Below are 16,436 nucleotides of genomic sequence, written 5' to 3' on the forward strand. Positions count from 1 at the left end.
TTTTCCCCTCGACCTCAAAAGAGGGGGCGAGAAGACAGGTTGGCAAGACAAGTCCGGGTCTAAATCCTGAAGCTGCACAGGATGGTCTGCTTCCCCAGCTAAAAGAGGTTGGTCACTAGGCTGCGCCTCTTCATCCCTGACTATTTTCAGCAAATTGTACCTTAAGGTTTTTCTGTTTTCTTGCACTTCTTCTGGGACTGACTGCCGTTTTTATCTCATGAGCAGTGTCAATCTGGCCCATTCCTTGACACGGAGATGCTCCCAGTGCTGCACTATCTTCAATCCCCTGAAGTTAAAAAGGGTCCGTTAAGGCAATATTCATTATCAAACAGACTAACTTCAAGTTGAACTAGATGAAACCGAGGACAGTGAAATGCTGCTTTTCCTTTCAGATCACCACTGGGTGTAAAAAGTTAAGACATGTACAAGGTACTCTCTGCTACAAGATAACAGTTCATGTGTTGAAGGGATAGAAGAGAGCATTCAGTGCTCCATTTCTGGTGTTTCTCTTCACGAGTAGCGATTTGTCCCCACTCGTGGACAAAGTGAGCAGCTTTACAATACAAGCTGCATACACAACTGCCAGTAATCATCCCATTGCAGTCCCTTCTGGACCGACTACTAACCCACACGGAGTGACCGACTCTGCACCTAACCGGGCAAAAGACAATAATGTCCCCAAAGTCTGAAGTTTCAGTCATGAGAGGTGTGACCGCAACACTGTGCCAAACTGGCCAGGTATCACATTCGGCATCTCGACACTGCGCTTTCAGGAATAACTTGGATTACACGAGATAACACGTATATTTTAACTACCTCCACCTCGTGCTCTCTCTCTAGTTCCCTGTACTGAGCAATTCTTCTTTCCTTCTAGATCCACGTGAGATACTCAGGCTTTTATGGTGAGAACAAAAGTAGTATCTGTGACTTATTTCCAGTGACTCCGATGGTCAAGAGAATTTAACCCCTGTGTCAGCACCTTTGCCCAGCCCTCTACGTTATCGTGCTAGCCAACTATGGCAGAAGGAAGAAGCCCCTCCGCAGCAGTCTCCATAGAACCTGCTCGTTTTCTTGCCTTCTGCCTTGTCCAAAGTTGCCCAAACACACACTTCTCGTAGTCGCCAGAACCTTCTCCTGCACATTGTTCGTTGCCACACTCTGTGCTGCTGCTGGAGCTCTCCTCTGCAGCGCTGCTGCCTGGCTGGGGGCTCCTTTTGCTGAGGCACCAGCAGAACCTGAAGATCAGGACGAGGACTGCAGCGAGCGCCCAGACCTGCCAGTGCTGCAAGGCAGCGAAGAGCAGGTCTCCCCAGGCCGAGGCGTTCTGCTCCATGTCCTGCAGCAGCCGAGTCTTGGGCTGGTTCAGCTGCTGCGCGTGCTGCCGCATGTGCCCGCAGGTGGCCTCACCCAGCTCCTGGCAGACCATGTGCAGGAGCTGGAGGATGCTCTGCACGAGCAGGGGGAGGAAGGTTGTGTCAGCCATGGCCTGTGGGAGGAGGGAGAGAAGAGGTTGAGTGGGGCTGGGAGGGCAGGAAGTGGTGGCGCAAGGGCCCTGCCGCTGCACTGCAGGGAGCTGGGGGCAGGCAGGAGAGGGGGCGAGACAGCTGGGGGGCAGCAAGGCCTGCGCCCAGCCCCGGCGGTGGCGGTGGCAGCGTGCCCGGCCCCAGGCGCTCCCGCCAGCAGCTGGGCCCTTGATGCAGGATGAGAACCCACCCCCCCGGGGGCCCGCCGTTCTGCCCGGGCCCCGCTCCGGCCCAGCCTCCCGCCGCCTGCGCACTCACCTCTGGCTCAGGCTGTGCTGGGGCAGCGCTGCCTGCGGGCGCCTTTTATAGCTGCCCCCATTGTGACACGGCCCCTCTGATGTCACAAGCGCCAGAGCGCATCACCGGCACAGCCGCCAACCAGCCCCCCCGCCTCAGCGCCTCACAGCTGCCCCCGGCAACCAGAGCCCCGACAGACACAGAGTACAGGCCCAGCCGGCAGGACAGGGCTGCCAGTTGCTCTGCTTCCACTGCTTTAGCCGCCCCCGCAGAGCATTTGCCGCCATCCCGGAGTCAGGAGAGAGAGAGAGTCTTGGCCACTTTTCTCCTTCAGCAACAGCTAACGCCAGCTGGATGGCTTTTCCCTCTGCAGATTGACTCCGCTCACCTTGTCCTTCAGCAGCTTCTGCCACTCGTCCTGTAGGACTCCACACCGCAGCATTCCACCTTCGATGCTTTCCTACAGTACGACAAGGCCCATCAGTAACCAGAGCATGCTGGTTCTCATTAGCTGAGAGAATGAGAGTTCATGATATGGTGGAGCTTCCTCAGCACGTGTCACCACCTCCTCTGGTGGCACCCCAAAGGCCTTGCCTTCGGGCCAGTTTGTGATCACTTCTACCATTCCTGGGCAATTAGGGTTTCCTGTTTGAGCTCGCTGTGTCATTGAGGCAATCCACTTACTCCAGGGTAGCATCGGTGGTGTGATGAGTAGAGGGAACTTTACCCTTGAACATCCAGCTCAGTCCTGGTAATGGGGGTGCCAGGAGGAGCTGTGCCTCAGGACCAGGTGGTGTGACTTCATTCAGGCCACGATAGTCTACTGTTAGTCTCCAGTTCCCATCAGACTTTTGCGCTGGCCATATAAGGCTGTTCAAGGGTGAGCGAGTTTTGCTGATCACTCCTTGGCTCTCTAGCCGTTGATAGGAATGAGGGAGTCCCAGTTGGTGCGATACTGCTGTCGATGCACCGTGGCAGCAGCAATTGGCACCTGCTGATCTTTACGCTGGGCACCAGTGCCCACTAGGGCTTTATACTTTTGTGGCTCTGACGTGCCAGGCCATCGAATCCACACAGTCCAACAAATCCAGTTGTCCCTCTCCTCCTCATGGCTGGAGGCAGGGCACCTCAAACGTTGACCACAGCACCTACGATTAGCAGAGGAGTTCCTACCTGGTCCGTAGGATGGCCTACCATAGGTCAGAGCAGCCTTCCAGTTCTCCCTCCCACTTCCTCATGTTCTCTCCATAGTTGCAGAGGCAAAGACACAGGACATCTCGGAGCGGGTTCGATTGGTCTTGAGTCGGAGGGTGGTTTTTCTCTTGAGTAAGGGGCTGTTTTTTCTCAGCAGCTGCACATGGGTGTGTGGCCACTACTCTAGAAGGCGCATTGGTGGTGTAACTCGGGCAGTGATGGCTTTGGCAGACACTCAGTGAGTCGCTGCACCTCCCGCTACCCCCTGTAGGTTGCTACTGAGAAGAGCTGGCACTTTGCTCTTGCCTTGGTCTTGGAGGAGAGGTTATTGGCAGCTGTGAGCCGGGTGCCAGGAGAGACAGGGAGCAGGAGCTGTCCGCGACTTGGCCTGCTGCAAAAAAAGGCCAGAGTGGGTGTTGTAAGAGCAGGGCCCTGGGAGAGCCCGGAGAAGCCACGTCCCTTGGGCTGATGGGCAGCGGGCGCCCATTGGGCTTCTTTAGCTCTCAGACAGAGGCAGCTCTTTTGAGGGGACAATTCTCAGAGATCTTGCAAGTCTTTGCCCATATAGGGTCATTGGATTTCCACAGCAGGTGTCCCAAAGAGAGGTATGAGTACAGGTCTCCTGCCACGCAGCTGCCATCAGGCCATGGCTTCTCCTCAAGGTGGCCTGGATGGCGCAAGTGCGTGCCTTGAATTGGAGACATCTCCAAAGCTTTCTGGAACCTCGCTGCACGTGGCTTCTGCTTCGTCGAATACTACACAAGAGCAGACGCTGAACACGCAATGCGATTTATCAACGACACGCGACTAGATGATCGCATCATTCAAACTGACTGGGATGCAGGGTTTAAGGAGGGGCGACAGTATGGAAGAGGAAAAACTGGAGGACAGGTGCGAGATGAATACCGGACAGACTACGATGTGGGAAGAGGTGGCTTCGGCAAGATCATTCAGATGCAGAAAGCAAATCATCAGCCTGCGATCTACTGATTGCCTCGTGGCTCCTAGCTCGTAGAGGGCTCTGTCCTTCCAGAGCTAGCTCTGTTCTCGCATTTTGGATTGGGGTAGGGAGTGAGATCCAAGTTCCAGCAAAAGGTGACCCTCCTTAGACTGTGGATATACATGTATACATTCCCCCTTCCTTCTGGCTAGAGAGGATGTTCTGTGCTGTTACAGGGCAACAAGGGAAAAAAAACACGTGTGACGTGTGCCGGGTGAAGGTTGCGCAGGTCCCACGAGGGTATGGAGAATGAGCCTGGTGCTCGTACAGGAGGCAGAGCCCTGCTCAGCAGTCGTGACACTTGTTCCCTGTGCACAGGGCTCCCCACTCGGGCAGCGTCCTAACCACCTCACGGGGGTCACCCAAGGGCTGTCGGGCTACCAGGGCCACTGCAGGCTCCCTACCTACGGAGCCACCCAGGCAATGTGCAGAGCTGTGGAGGGGAACAAGTGATTGCCATTGCCCCAGCACTGGAGCAGAGACAGGTGCCAGCCTTAGCTCCACAATCAGTGAAAGCAGAGCCCAGCACATCAGCTCTTCAGCAAAATGCTCCGCCACTCTAGGGCAGCCGAGCGCTCAGCACCCTATGCCCGCCTTCCCCCCAAAACCGATGTCCACACATGCACAGACGCACGTTTGGGTGTGAAACAAATGATTTATTGACATCTATGTACAGGGTAAAGATCCGTGAGGGACAGGGCGGTGGCTGTGCCCGTGGTAACAGGAGTCTCTGTCGCAAGGCTCCTTGCAAGGGCGACTCCAGCCGCATCGCGTCCCACTCCCCAGAGTGCGGTTCTGCTGCAGAGGAAAGGTGTGGCAGCAGTTCCCAGAGCCGACTGAGTAGCGTGTTGTGCGTGCCCAGCGTGCTCAGTTCCGCAGCACCAGCTCCCAGGGGAGTATCTAGGGGACACTAAGAGAGCTCCGTGCGTGAGGAGCTCTTTCGGTGTCCGTAGAAGAGCAGGCTTGTGAGCCGATCTTGCAGCTCATCGGCCTCACGCATTGCCTTGGCGTGGGCGGCTGGGTCATGCAGCAGGCGCTGGAAGAGGTTGAGTGGCTCCGCTGTTTGGAGGGCTGGGGGCAAGACGATGTCCTCGGGCATGTTCTCATTAGCAAAGAAGAAGTGGTCGAGGCGTTTGTCGTGCAGGCAGCCGCGCAGGTACCACAGGATATCCTGCAGCCGCATGAGGAATTCCCTCCTGCTCCAGCTCGACACTGGTAAGGTGTTGAGGAGGTGCATGGCAACCGTCTTGAAGGTAGCGGTGGAAAAGCCGGTGCCCAGCAGGATAGCGGCAAAGAGCTGGAGGAATTTGAGGTGGAAGGTGTCGTGTGGGGCCTGCCTGGCCACATGCCTGAAGAACTTCACCTCTGCCACCGCGTAGCTCTCTGCCCATGTTGTGCTGGGGGTGAGGATGGCCTCTGGAGTCTCCCGGCTGCTCAGGAAGATGTCCGAGTCGCCTCGCCGCACCCCAAACATGATGTCAACGAGGAGGCTTTTCCCAGAGGCGTTTGTCAGCTGCAGCTTGCAGGAGCGGCTGGAAGGCAGCACCTTCATGCTGTAGTGCTGCGCCTGAGGCATCTCTTCCCAGGCTGAGCTCACCAGGTTCTGCAACCACTGGGCGGTTTTGTGCACATCCAGGTAGGAGCCGGTGCAGAGGGTGCCAAGGAGGCTGGCAGACGGACTTTTCCTCAGCTCCTCCTCCTGGGGGTGGTGGAGGTAGAACGGCGTGTTCTCCACCAGCTGATCCCTGCTGCAGGTACACGCCAGCTCCACGCGGACGCGGGAGTTCTTTGCCGGCATCTCCGCTGCAGTGCCCAGCTCCAGGTGGAAAACGTGCCCACGGGGGGGCTTAAGGGGCACAAGCAGGCGGTACACAGCATCACGCCCACGGGGACTCCAACCTTCGAAGGCGCTGCCCACCCCGATGGCTGGCTGCAGGACCGGGAAGAAACTGTTGGACAAGCGCTCTTGCAGGACAGCCAGGAGGTCGCCCACCAGCTCCTCCACCACGCGGCTCCTGTAGGCCAGGCGCTGCACTGACGACCGGATGCGCTTTGCAAACCTCCCAAACACACGCTTCTCATAGTCGCCAGAACCTTCTCCTGCACATTGTTCGTTGCCGCACTCTGTGCTGCTGCCTGAGCTCTCCTCTGCAGCGCTGCTGCCTGGCTGGGGGCTCCTTTTGCTGAGGTGCCGGCAGAGCCTGAAGATCAGGACGAGGACTGCAGCGAGCGCCCAGACCTGCCAGTGCTGCAAGGCAGCGAAGAGCAGGTCTCCCCAGGCCGAGGCGTTCTGCTCCATGTCCTGCAGCAGCCGAGTCTTGGGCTGGCTCAGCTGCTGCGCGTGCTGCCGCATGTGCCCGCAGGTGGCCTCACCCAGCTCCTGGCAGACCATGTGCAGGAGCTGGAGGATGCTCTGCACGAGCAGGGGGAGGAAGGTTGTGTCAGCCATGGCCTGTGGGAGGAGGGAGAGAAGGGGTTGAGTGGGGCTGGGAGGGCAGGAAGTGGTGGCGCAAGGGCCCTGCCGCTGCACTGCAGGGAGCTGGGGGCAGGCAGGAGAGGGGGCGAGACAGCTGGGGGGCAGCAAGGCCTGCGCCCAGCCCCGGTGGCGGCGGTGGCAGCGTGCCCGGCCCCAGGCGCTCCCGCCAGCGGCTGGGCCCTTGATGCAGGATGAGAACCCACCCCCCCGGGGGCCCACCGTTCTGCCCGGGCCCCGCTCCGGCCCAGCCTCCCGCCGCCTGCGCACTCACCTCTGGCTCAGGCTGTGCTGGGGCAGCGCTGCCTGCGGGTGCCTTTTATAGCTGCCCCCATTGTGACACGGCCCCTCTGATGTCACAAGCGCCAGAGCGCATCACCGGCACAGCCGCCAACCAGCCCCCCCGCCTCAGCGCCTCACAGCTGCCCCCGGCAACCAGAGCCCCGACAGACACAGAGTACAGGCCCAGCCGGCAGGACAGGGCTGCCAGTTGCTCTGCTTCCACTGCTTTAGCCGCCCCCGCAGAGCATTTGCCGCCGTCCCGGAGTCAGGAGAGAGAGAGAGTCTTGGCCACTTTTCTCCTTCAGCAACAGCTAACGCCAGCTGGATGGCTTTTCCCTCTGCAGATTGACTCCGCTCACCTTGTCCTTCAGCAGCTTCTGCCACTCGTCCTGTAGGACTCCACACCGCAGCATTCCACCTTCGATGCTTTCCTACAGTACGACAAGGCCCATCAGTAACCAGAGCATGCTGGTTCTCATTAGCTGAGAGAATGAGAGTTCATGATATGGTGGAGCTTCCTCAGCACGTGTCACCACCTCCTCTGGTGGCACCCCAAAGGCCTTGCCTTCGGGCCAGTTTGTGATCACTTCTACCATTCCTGGGCAATTAGGGTTTCCTGTTTGAGCTCGCTGTGTCATTGAGGCAACCCACTTACTCCAGGGTAGCATCGGTGGTGTGATGAGTAGAGGGAACTTTACCCTTGAACATCCAGCTCAGTCCTGGTAATGGGGGCGCCAGGAGGAGCTGTGCCTCAGGACCAGGTGGTGTGACTTCATTCAGGCCACGATAGTCTACTGTTAGTCTCCAGTTCCCATCAGACTTTTGCGCTGGCCACATAAGGCTGTTCAAGGGTGAGCGAGTTTTGCTGATCACTCCTTGGCTCTCTAGCTGTTGATAGGAATGAGGGAGTCCCAGTTGGTGCGATACTGCTGTCGATGCACCGTGGCAGCAGCAATTGGCACCTGCTGATCTTTACGCTGGGCACCAGTGCCCACTAGGGCTTTATACTTTTGTGGCTCTGACGTGCCAGGCCATCGAATCCACACAGTCCAACAAATCCAGTTGTCCCTCTCCTCCTCATGGCTGGAGGCAAGGCACCTCAAACGTTGACCACAGCACCTACGATTAGCAGAGGAGTTCCTACCTGGTCCGTAGGATGGCCTACCATAGGTCAGAGCAGCCTTCCAGTTCTCCCTCCCACTTCCTCATGTTCTCTCCATAGTTGCAGAGGCAAAGACACAGGACATCTCGGAGCGGGTTCGATTGGTCTTGAGTCGGAGGGTGGTTTTTCTCTTGAGTAAGGGGCTGTTTTTTCTCAGCAGCTGCACATGGGTGTGTGGCCACTACTCTAGAAGGCGCATTGGTGGTGTAACTCGGGCAGTGATGGCTTTGGCAGACACTCAGTGAGTCGCTGCACCTCCCGCTACCCCCTGTAGGTTGCTACTGAGAAGAGCTGGCACTTTGCTCTTGCCTTGGTCTTGGAGGAGAGGTTATTGGCAGCTGTGAGCCGGGTGCCAGGAGAGACAGGGAGCAGGAGCTGTCCGCGACTTGGCCTGCTGCAAAAAAAGGCCAGAGTGGGTGTTGTAAGAGCAGGGCCCTGGGAGAGCCCGGAGAAGCCACGTCCCTTGGGCTGATGGGCAGCGGGCGCCCATTGGGCTTCTTTAGCCCTCAGACAGAGGCAGCTCTTTTGAGGGGACAATTCTCAGAGATCTTGCAAGTCTTTGCCCATATAGGGTCATTGGATTTCCACAGCAGGTGTCCCAAAGAGAGGTATGAGTACAGGTCTCCTGCCACGCAGCTGCCATCAGGCCATGGCTTCTCCTCAAGGTGGCCTGGATGGCGCAAGTGCGTGCCTTGAATTGGAGACATCTCCAAAGCTTTCTGGAACCTCGCTGCACGTGGCTTCTGCTTCGTCGAATACTACACAAGAGCAGACGCTGAACACGCAATGCGATTTATCAACGACACGCGACTAGATGATCGCATCATTCAAACTGACTGGGATGCAGGGTTTAAGGAGGGGCGAGAGTATGGAAGAGGAAAAACTGGAGGACAGGTGCGAGATGAATACCGGACAGACTACGATGTGGGAAGAGGTGGCTTCGGCAAGATCATTCAGATGCAGAAAGCAAATCATCAGCCTGCGATCTACTGATTGCCTCGTGGCTCCTAGCTCGTAGAGGGCTCTGTCCTTCCAGAGCTAGCTCTGTTCTCGCATTTTGGATTGGGGTAGGGAGTGAGATCCAAGTTCCAGCAAAAGGTGACCCTCCTTAGACTGTGGATATACATGTATACATTCCCCCTTCCTTCTGGCTAGAGAGGATGTTCTGTGCTGTTACAGGGCAACAAGGGAAAAAAAACACGTGTGACGTGTGCCGGGTGAAGGTTGCGCAGGTCCCACGAGGGTATGGAGAATGAGCCTGGTGCTCGTACAGGAGGCAGAGCCCTGCTCAGCAGTCGTGACACTTGTTCCCTGTGCACAGGGCTCCCCACTCGGGCAGCGTCCTAACCACCTCACGGGGGTCACCCAAGGGCTGTCGGGCTACCAGGGCCACTGCAGGCTCCCTACCTACGGAGCCACCCAGGCAATGTGCAGAGCTGTGGAGGGGAACAAGTGATTGCCATTGCCCCAGCACTGGAGCAGAGACAGGTGCCAGCCTTAGCTCCACAATCAGTGAAAGCAGAGCCCAGCACATCAGCTCTTCAGCAAAATGCTCCGCCACTCTAGGGCAGCCGAGCGCTCAGCACCCTATGCCCGCCTTCCCCCCAAAACCCATGTCCACACATGCACAGACGCACGTTTGGGTGTGAAACAAATGATTTATTGACATCTATGTACAGGGTAAAGATCCGTGAGGGACAGGGCGGTGGCTGTGCCCGTGGTAACAGGAGTCTCTGTCGCAAGGCTCCTTGCAAGGGCGACTCCAGCCGCATCGCGTCCCACTCCCCAGAGTGCGGTTCTGCTGCAGAGGAAAGGTGTGGCAGCAGTTCCCAGAGCCGACTGAGTAGCGTGTTGTGCGTGCCCAGCGTGCTCAGTTCCGCAGCACCAGCTCCCAGGGGAGTATCTAGGGGACACTAAGAGAGCTCCGTGCGTGAGGAGCTCTTTCGGTGTCCGTAGAAGAGCAGGCTTGTGAGCCGATCTTGCAGCTCATCGGCCTCACGCATTGCCTTGGCGTGGGCGGCTGGGTCATGCAGCAGGCGCTGGAAGAGGTTGAGTGGCTCCGCTGTTTGGAGGGCTGGGGGCAAGACGATGTCCTCGGGCATGTTCTCATTAGCAAAGAAGAAGTGGTCGAGGCGTTTGTCGTGCAGGCAGCCGCGCAGGTACCACAGGATATCCTGCAGCCGCATGAGGAATTCCCTCCTGCTCCAGCTCGACACTGGTAAGGTGTTGAGGAGGTGCATGGCAACCGTCTTGAAGGTAGCGGTGGAAAAGCCGGTGCCCAGCAGGATAGCGGCAAAGAGCTGGAGGAATTTGAGGTGGAAGGTGTCGTGTGGGGCCTGCCTGGCCACATGCCTGAAGAACTTCACCTCTGCCACCGCGTAGCTCTCTGCCCATGTTGTGCTGGGGGTGAGGATGGCCTCTGGAGTCTCCCGGCTGCTCAGGAAGATGTCCGAGTCGCCTCGCCGCACCCCAAACATGATGTCAACGAGGAGGCTTTTCCCAGAGGCGTTTGTCAGCTGCAGCTTGCAGGAGCGGCTGGAAGGCAGCACCTTCATGCTGTAGTGCTGCGCCTGAGGCATCTCTTCCCAGGCTGAGCTCACCAGGTTCTGCAACCACTGGGCGGTTTTGTGCACATCCAGGTAGGAGCCGGTGCAGAGGGTGCCAAGGAGGCTGGCAGACGGACTTTTCCTCAGCTCCTCCTCCTGGGGGTGGTGGAGGTAGAACGGCGTGTTCTCCACCAGCTGATCCCTGCTGCAGGTACACGCCAGCTCCACGCGGACGCGGGAGTTCTTTGCCGGCATCTCCGCTGCAGTGCCCAGCTCCAGGTGGAAAACGTGCCCACGGGGGGGCTTAAGGGGCACAAGCAGGCGGTACACAGCATCACGCCCACGGGGACTCCAACCTTCGAAGGCGCTGCCCACCCCGATGGCTGGCTGCAGGACCGGGAAGAAACTGTTGGACAAGCGCTCTTGCAGGACAGCCAGGAGGTCGCCCACCAGCTCCTCCACCACGCGGCTCCTGTAGGCCAGGCGCTGCACTGACGACCGGATGCGCTTTGCAAACCTCCCAAACACACGCTTCTCATAGTCGCCAGAACCTTCTCCTGCACATTGTTCGTTGCCGCACTCTGTGCTGCTGCCTGAGCTCTCCTCTGCAGCGCTGCTGCCTGGCTGGGGGCTCCTTTTGCTGAGGTGCCGGCAGAGCCTGAAGATCAGGACGAGGACTGCAGCGAGCGCCCAGACCTGCCAGTGCTGCAAGGCAGCGAAGAGCAGGTCTCCCCAGGCCGAGGCGTTCTGCTCCATGTCCTGCAGCAGCCGAGTCTTGGGCTGGCTCAGCTGCTGCGCGTGCTGCCGCATGTGCCCGCAGGTGGCCTCACCCAGCTCCTGGCAGACCATGTGCAGGAGCTGGAGGATGCTCTGCACGAGCAGGGGGAGGAAGGTTGTGTCAGCCATGGCCTGTGGGAGGAGGGAGAGAAGGGGTTGAGTGGGGCTGGGAGGGCAGGAAGTGGTGGCGCAAGGGCCCTGCCGCTGCACTGCAGGGAGCTGGGGGCAGGCAGGAGAGGGGGCGAGACAGCTGGGGGGCAGCAAGGCCTGCGCCCAGCCCCGGTGGCGGCGGTGGCAGCGTGCCCGGCCCCAGGCGCTCCCGCCAGCGGCTGGGCCCTTGATGCAGGATGAGAACCCACCCCCCCGGGGGCCCACCGTTCTGCCCGGGCCCCGCTCCGGCCCAGCCTCCCGCCGCCTGCGCACTCACCTCTGGCTCAGGCTGTGCTGGGGCAGCGCTGCCTGCGGGTGCCTTTTATAGCTGCCCCCATTGTGACACGGCCCCTCTGATGTCACAAGCGCCAGAGCGCATCACCGGCACAGCCGCCAACCAGTCCCCCCGCCTCAGCGCCTCACAGCTGCCCCCGGCAACCAGAGCCCCGACAGACACAGAGTACAGGCCCAGCCGGCAGGACAGGGCTGCCAGTTGCTCTGCTTCCACTGCTTTAGCCGCCCCCGCAGAGCATTTGCCGCCGTCCCGGAGTCAGGAGAGAGAGAGAGTCTTGGCCACTTTTCTCCTTCAGCAACAGCTAACGCCAGCTGGATGGCTTTTCCCTCTGCAGATTGACTCCGCTCACCTTGTCCTTCAGCAGCTTCTGCCACTCGTCCTGTAGGACTCCACACCGCAGCATTCCACCTTCGATGCTTTCCTACAGTACGACAAGGCCCATCAGTAACCAGAGCATGCTGGTTCTCATTAGCTGAGAGAATGAGAGTTCATGATATGGTGGAGCTTCCTCAGCACGTGTCACCACCTCCTCTGGTGGCACCCCAAAGGCCTTGCCTTCGGGCCAGTTTGTGATCACTTCTACCATTCCTGGGCAATTAGGGTTTCCTGTTTGAGCTCGCTGTGTCATTGAGGCAACCCACTTACTCCAGGGTAGCATCGGTGGTGTGATGAGTAGAGGGAACTTTACCCTTGAACATCCAGCTCAGTCCTGGTAATGGGGGCGCCAGGAGGAGCTGTGCCTCAGGACCAGGTGGTGTGACTTCATTCAGGCCACGATAGTCTACTGTTAGTCTCCAGTTCCCATCAGACTTTTGCGCTGGCCACATAAGGCTGTTCAAGGGTGAGCGAGTTTTGCTGATCACTCCTTGGCTCTCTAGCTGTTGATAGGAATGAGGGAGTCCCAGTTGGTGCGATACTGCTGTCGATGCACCGTGGCAGCAGCAATTGGCACCTGCTGATCTTTACGCTGGGCACCAGTGCCCACTAGGGCTTTATACTTTTGTGGCTCTGACGTGCCAGGCCATCGAATCCACACAGTCCAACAAATCCAGTTGTCCCTCTCCTCCTCATGGCTGGAGGCAAGGCACCTCAAACGTTGACCACAGCACCTACGATTAGCAGAGGAGTTCCTACCTGGTCCGTAGGATGGCCTACCATAGGTCAGAGCAGCCTTCCAGTTCTCCCTCCCACTTCCTCATGTTCTCTCCATAGTTGCAGAGGCAAAGACACAGGACATCTCGGAGCGGGTTCGATTGGTCTTGAGTCGGAGGGTGGTTTTTCTCTTGAGTAAGGGGCTGTTTTTTCTCAGCAGCTGCACATGGGTGTGTGGCCACTACTCTAGAAGGCGCATTGGTGGTGTAACTCGGGCAGTGATGGCTTTGGCAGACACTCAGTGAGTCGCTGCACCTCCCGCTACCCCCTGTAGGTTGCTACTGAGAAGAGCTGGCACTTTGCTCTTGCCTTGGTCTTGGAGGAGAGGTTATTGGCAGCTGTGAGCCGGGTACCAGGAGAGACAGGGAGCAGGAGCTGTCCGCGACTTGGCCTGCTGCAAAAAAAGGCCAGAGTGGGTGTTGTAAGAGCAGGGCCCTGGGAGAGCCCGGAGAAGCCACGTCCCTTGGGCTGATGGGCAGCGGGCGCCCATTGGGCTTCTTTAGCCCTCAGACAGAGGCAGCTCTTTTGAGGGGACAATTCTCAGAGATCTTGCAAGTCTTTGCCCATATAGGGTCATTGGATTTCCACAGCAGGTGTCCCAAAGAGAGGTATGAGTACAGGTCTCCTGCCACGCAGCTGCCATCAGGCCATGGCTTCTCCTCAAGGTGGCCTGGATGGCGCAAGTGCGTGCCTTGAATTGGAGACATCTCCAAAGCTTTCTGGAACCTCGCTGCACGTGGCTTCTGCTTCGTCGAATACTACACAAGAGCAGACGCTGAACACGCAATGCGATTTATCAACGACACGCGACTAGATGATCGCATCATTCAAACTGACTGGGATGCAGGGTTTAAGGAGGGGCGACAGTATGGAAGAGGAAAAACTGGAGGACAGGTGCGAGATGAATACCGGACAGACTACGATGTGGGAAGAGGTGGCTTCGGCAAGATCATTCAGATGCAGAAAGCAAATCATCAGCCTGCGATCTACTGATTGCCTCGTGGCTCCTAGCTCGTAGAGGGCTCTGTCCTTCCAGAGCTAGCTCTGTTCTCGCATTTTGGATTGGGGTAGGGAGTGAGATCCAAGTTCCAGCAAAAGGTGACCCTCCTTAGACTGTGGATATACATGTATACATTCCCCCTTCCTTCTGGCTAGAGAGGATGTTCTGTGCTGTTACAGGGCAACAAGGGAAAAAAAACACGTGTGACGTGTGCCGGGTGAAGGTTGCGCAGGTCCCACGAGGGTATGGAGAATGAGCCTGGTGCTCGTACAGGAGGCAGAGCCCTGCTCAGCAGTCGTGACACTTGTTCCCTGTGCACAGGGCTCCCCACTCGGGCAGCGTCCTAACCACCTCACGGGGGTCACCCAAGGGCTGTCGGGCTACCAGGGCCACTGCAGGCTCCCTACCTACGGAGCCACCCAGGCAATGTGCAGAGCTGTGGAGGGGAACAAGTGATTGCCATTGCCCCAGCAATGGAGCAGAGACAGGTGCCAGCCTTAGCTCCACAATCAGTGAAAGCAGAGCCCAGCACATCAGCTCTTCAGCAAAATGCTCCGCCACTCTAGGGCAGCCGAGCGCTCAGCACCCTATGCCCGCCTTCCCCCCAAAACCGATGTCCACACATGCACAGACGCACGTTTGGGTGTGAAACAAATGATTTATTGACATCTATGTACAGGGTAAAGCTCCGCGAGGGACAGGGCGGTGGCTGTGCCCGTGGTAACAGGAGTCTCTGTCGCAAGGCTCCTTGCAAGGGCGACTCCAGCCGCATCGCGTCCCACTCCCCAGAGTGCGGTTCTGCTGCAGAGGAAAGGTGTGGCAGCAGTTCCCAGAGCCGACTGAGTAGCGTGTTGTGCGTGCCCAGCGTGCTCAGTTCCGCAGCACCAGCTCCCAGGGGAGTATCTAGGGGACACTAAGAGAGCTCCGTGCGTGAGGAGCTCTTTCGGTGTCCGTAGAAGAGCAGGCTTGTGAGCCGATCTTGCAGCTCATCGGCCTCACGCATTGCCTTGGCGTGGGCGGCTGGGTCATGCAGCAGGCGCTGGAAGAGGTTGAGTGGCTCCGCTGTTTGGAGGGCTGGGGGCAAGACGATGTCCTCGGGCATGTTCTCATTAGCAAAGAAGAAGTGGTCGAGGCGTTTGTCGTGCAGGCAGCCGCGCAGGTACCACAGGATATCCTGCAGCCGCATGAGGAATTCCCTCCTGCTCCAGCTCGACACTGGTAAGGTGTTGAGGAGGTGCATGGCAACCGTCTTGAAGGTAGCGGTGGAAAAGCCGGTGCCCAGCAGGATAGCGGCAAAGAGCTGGAGGCATTTGAGGTGGGAGGTGTCGTGTGGGGCCTGCCTGGCCACATGCCTGAAGAACTTCACCTCTGCCACCGCGTAGCTCTCTGCCCATGTTGTGCTGGGGGTGAGGATGGCCTCTGGAGTCTCCCGGCTGCTCAGGAAGATGTCCGAGTCGCCTCGCCGCACCCCAAACATGATGTCAACGAGGAAGCTTTTCCCAGAGGCGTTTGTCAGCTGCAGCTTGCAGGAGCGGCTGGAAGGCAGCACCTTCATGCTGTAGTGCTGCGCCTGAGGCATCTCTTCCCAGGCTGAGCTCACCAGGTTCTGCAACCACTGGGCGGTTTTGGGCACATCCAGGTAGGAGCCGGTGCAGAGGGTGCCAAGGAGGCTGGCAGACGGACTTTTCCTCAGCTCCTCCTCCTGGGGGTGGTGGAGGTAGAACGGCGTGTTCTCCACCAGCTGATCCCTGCTGCAGGTACACGCCAGCTCCACGCGGACGCGGGAGTTCTTTGCCGGCATCTCCGCTGCAGTGCCCAGCTCCAGGTGGAAAACGTGCCCACGGGGGGGCTTAAGGGGCACAAGCAGGCGGTACACAGCATCACGCCCACGGGGACTCCAACCTTCGAAGGCGCTGCCCACCCCGATGGCTGGCTGCAGGACCGGGAAGAAACTGTTGGACAAGCGCTCTTGCAGGACAGCCAGGAGGTCGCCCACCAGCTCCTCCACCACGCGGCTCCTGTAGGCCAGGCGCTGCACTGACGACCGGATGCGCTTTGCAAACCTCCCAAACACACGCTTCTCATAGTCGCCAGAACCTTCTCCTGCACATTGTTCGTTGCCGCACTCTGTGCTGCTGCCTGAGCTCTCCTCTGCAGCGCTGCTGCCTGGCTGGGGGCTCCTTTTGCTGAGGTGCCGGCAGAGCCTGAAGATCAGGACGAGGACTGCAGCGAGCGCCCAGACCTGCCAGTGCTGCAAGGCAGCGAAGAGCAGGTCTCCCCAGGCCGAGGCGTTCTGCTCCATGTCCTGCAGCAGCCGAGTCTTGGGCTGGCTCAGCTGCTGCGCGTGCTGCCGCATGTGCCCGCAGGTGGCCTCACCCAGCTCCTGGCAGACCATGTGCAGGAGCTGGAGGATGCTCTGCACGAGCAGGGGGAGGAAGGTTGTGTCAGCCATGGCCTGTGGGAGGAGGGAGAGAAGGGGTTGAGTGGGGCTGGGAGGGCAGGAAGTGGTGGCGCAAGGGCCCTGCCGCTGCACTGCAGGGAGCTGGGGGCAGGCAGGAGAGGGGGCGAGACAGCTGGGGGGCAGCAAGGCCTGCGCCCAGCCCCGGTGGCGGCGGTGGCAGCGTGCCCGGCCCCAGGCGCTCCCG

General features: G+C 58.8%; 1 protein-coding gene across 1 annotated transcript; it reads right to left on the reverse strand.

The window, feature by feature from the left end:
• Nucleotides 1-4,864: 4,864 nt before the first annotated feature.
• Nucleotides 4,865-16,093, reverse strand: LOC309685732 (uncharacterized protein; the record flags this gene model as incomplete). The annotated part of the gene is made up of 3 exons (XM_082501460.1): nucleotides 4,865-6,226; nucleotides 10,694-10,889; nucleotides 14,715-16,093. 3 exons carry the CDS (start codon nucleotides 16,091-16,093, stop codon nucleotides 4,865-4,867), a joined length of 2,937 nt encoding a protein of 978 aa, XP_082357586.1.
• Nucleotides 16,094-16,436: the final 343 nt, after the last annotated feature.

This window comes from Vanellus vanellus, assembly GCF_965231255.1.
Source record: "Vanellus vanellus genome assembly, contig: HAP1_SCAFFOLD_146, whole genome shotgun sequence".
Lineage (NCBI taxonomy): Eukaryota > Metazoa > Chordata > Aves > Charadriiformes > Charadriidae > Vanellus > Vanellus vanellus.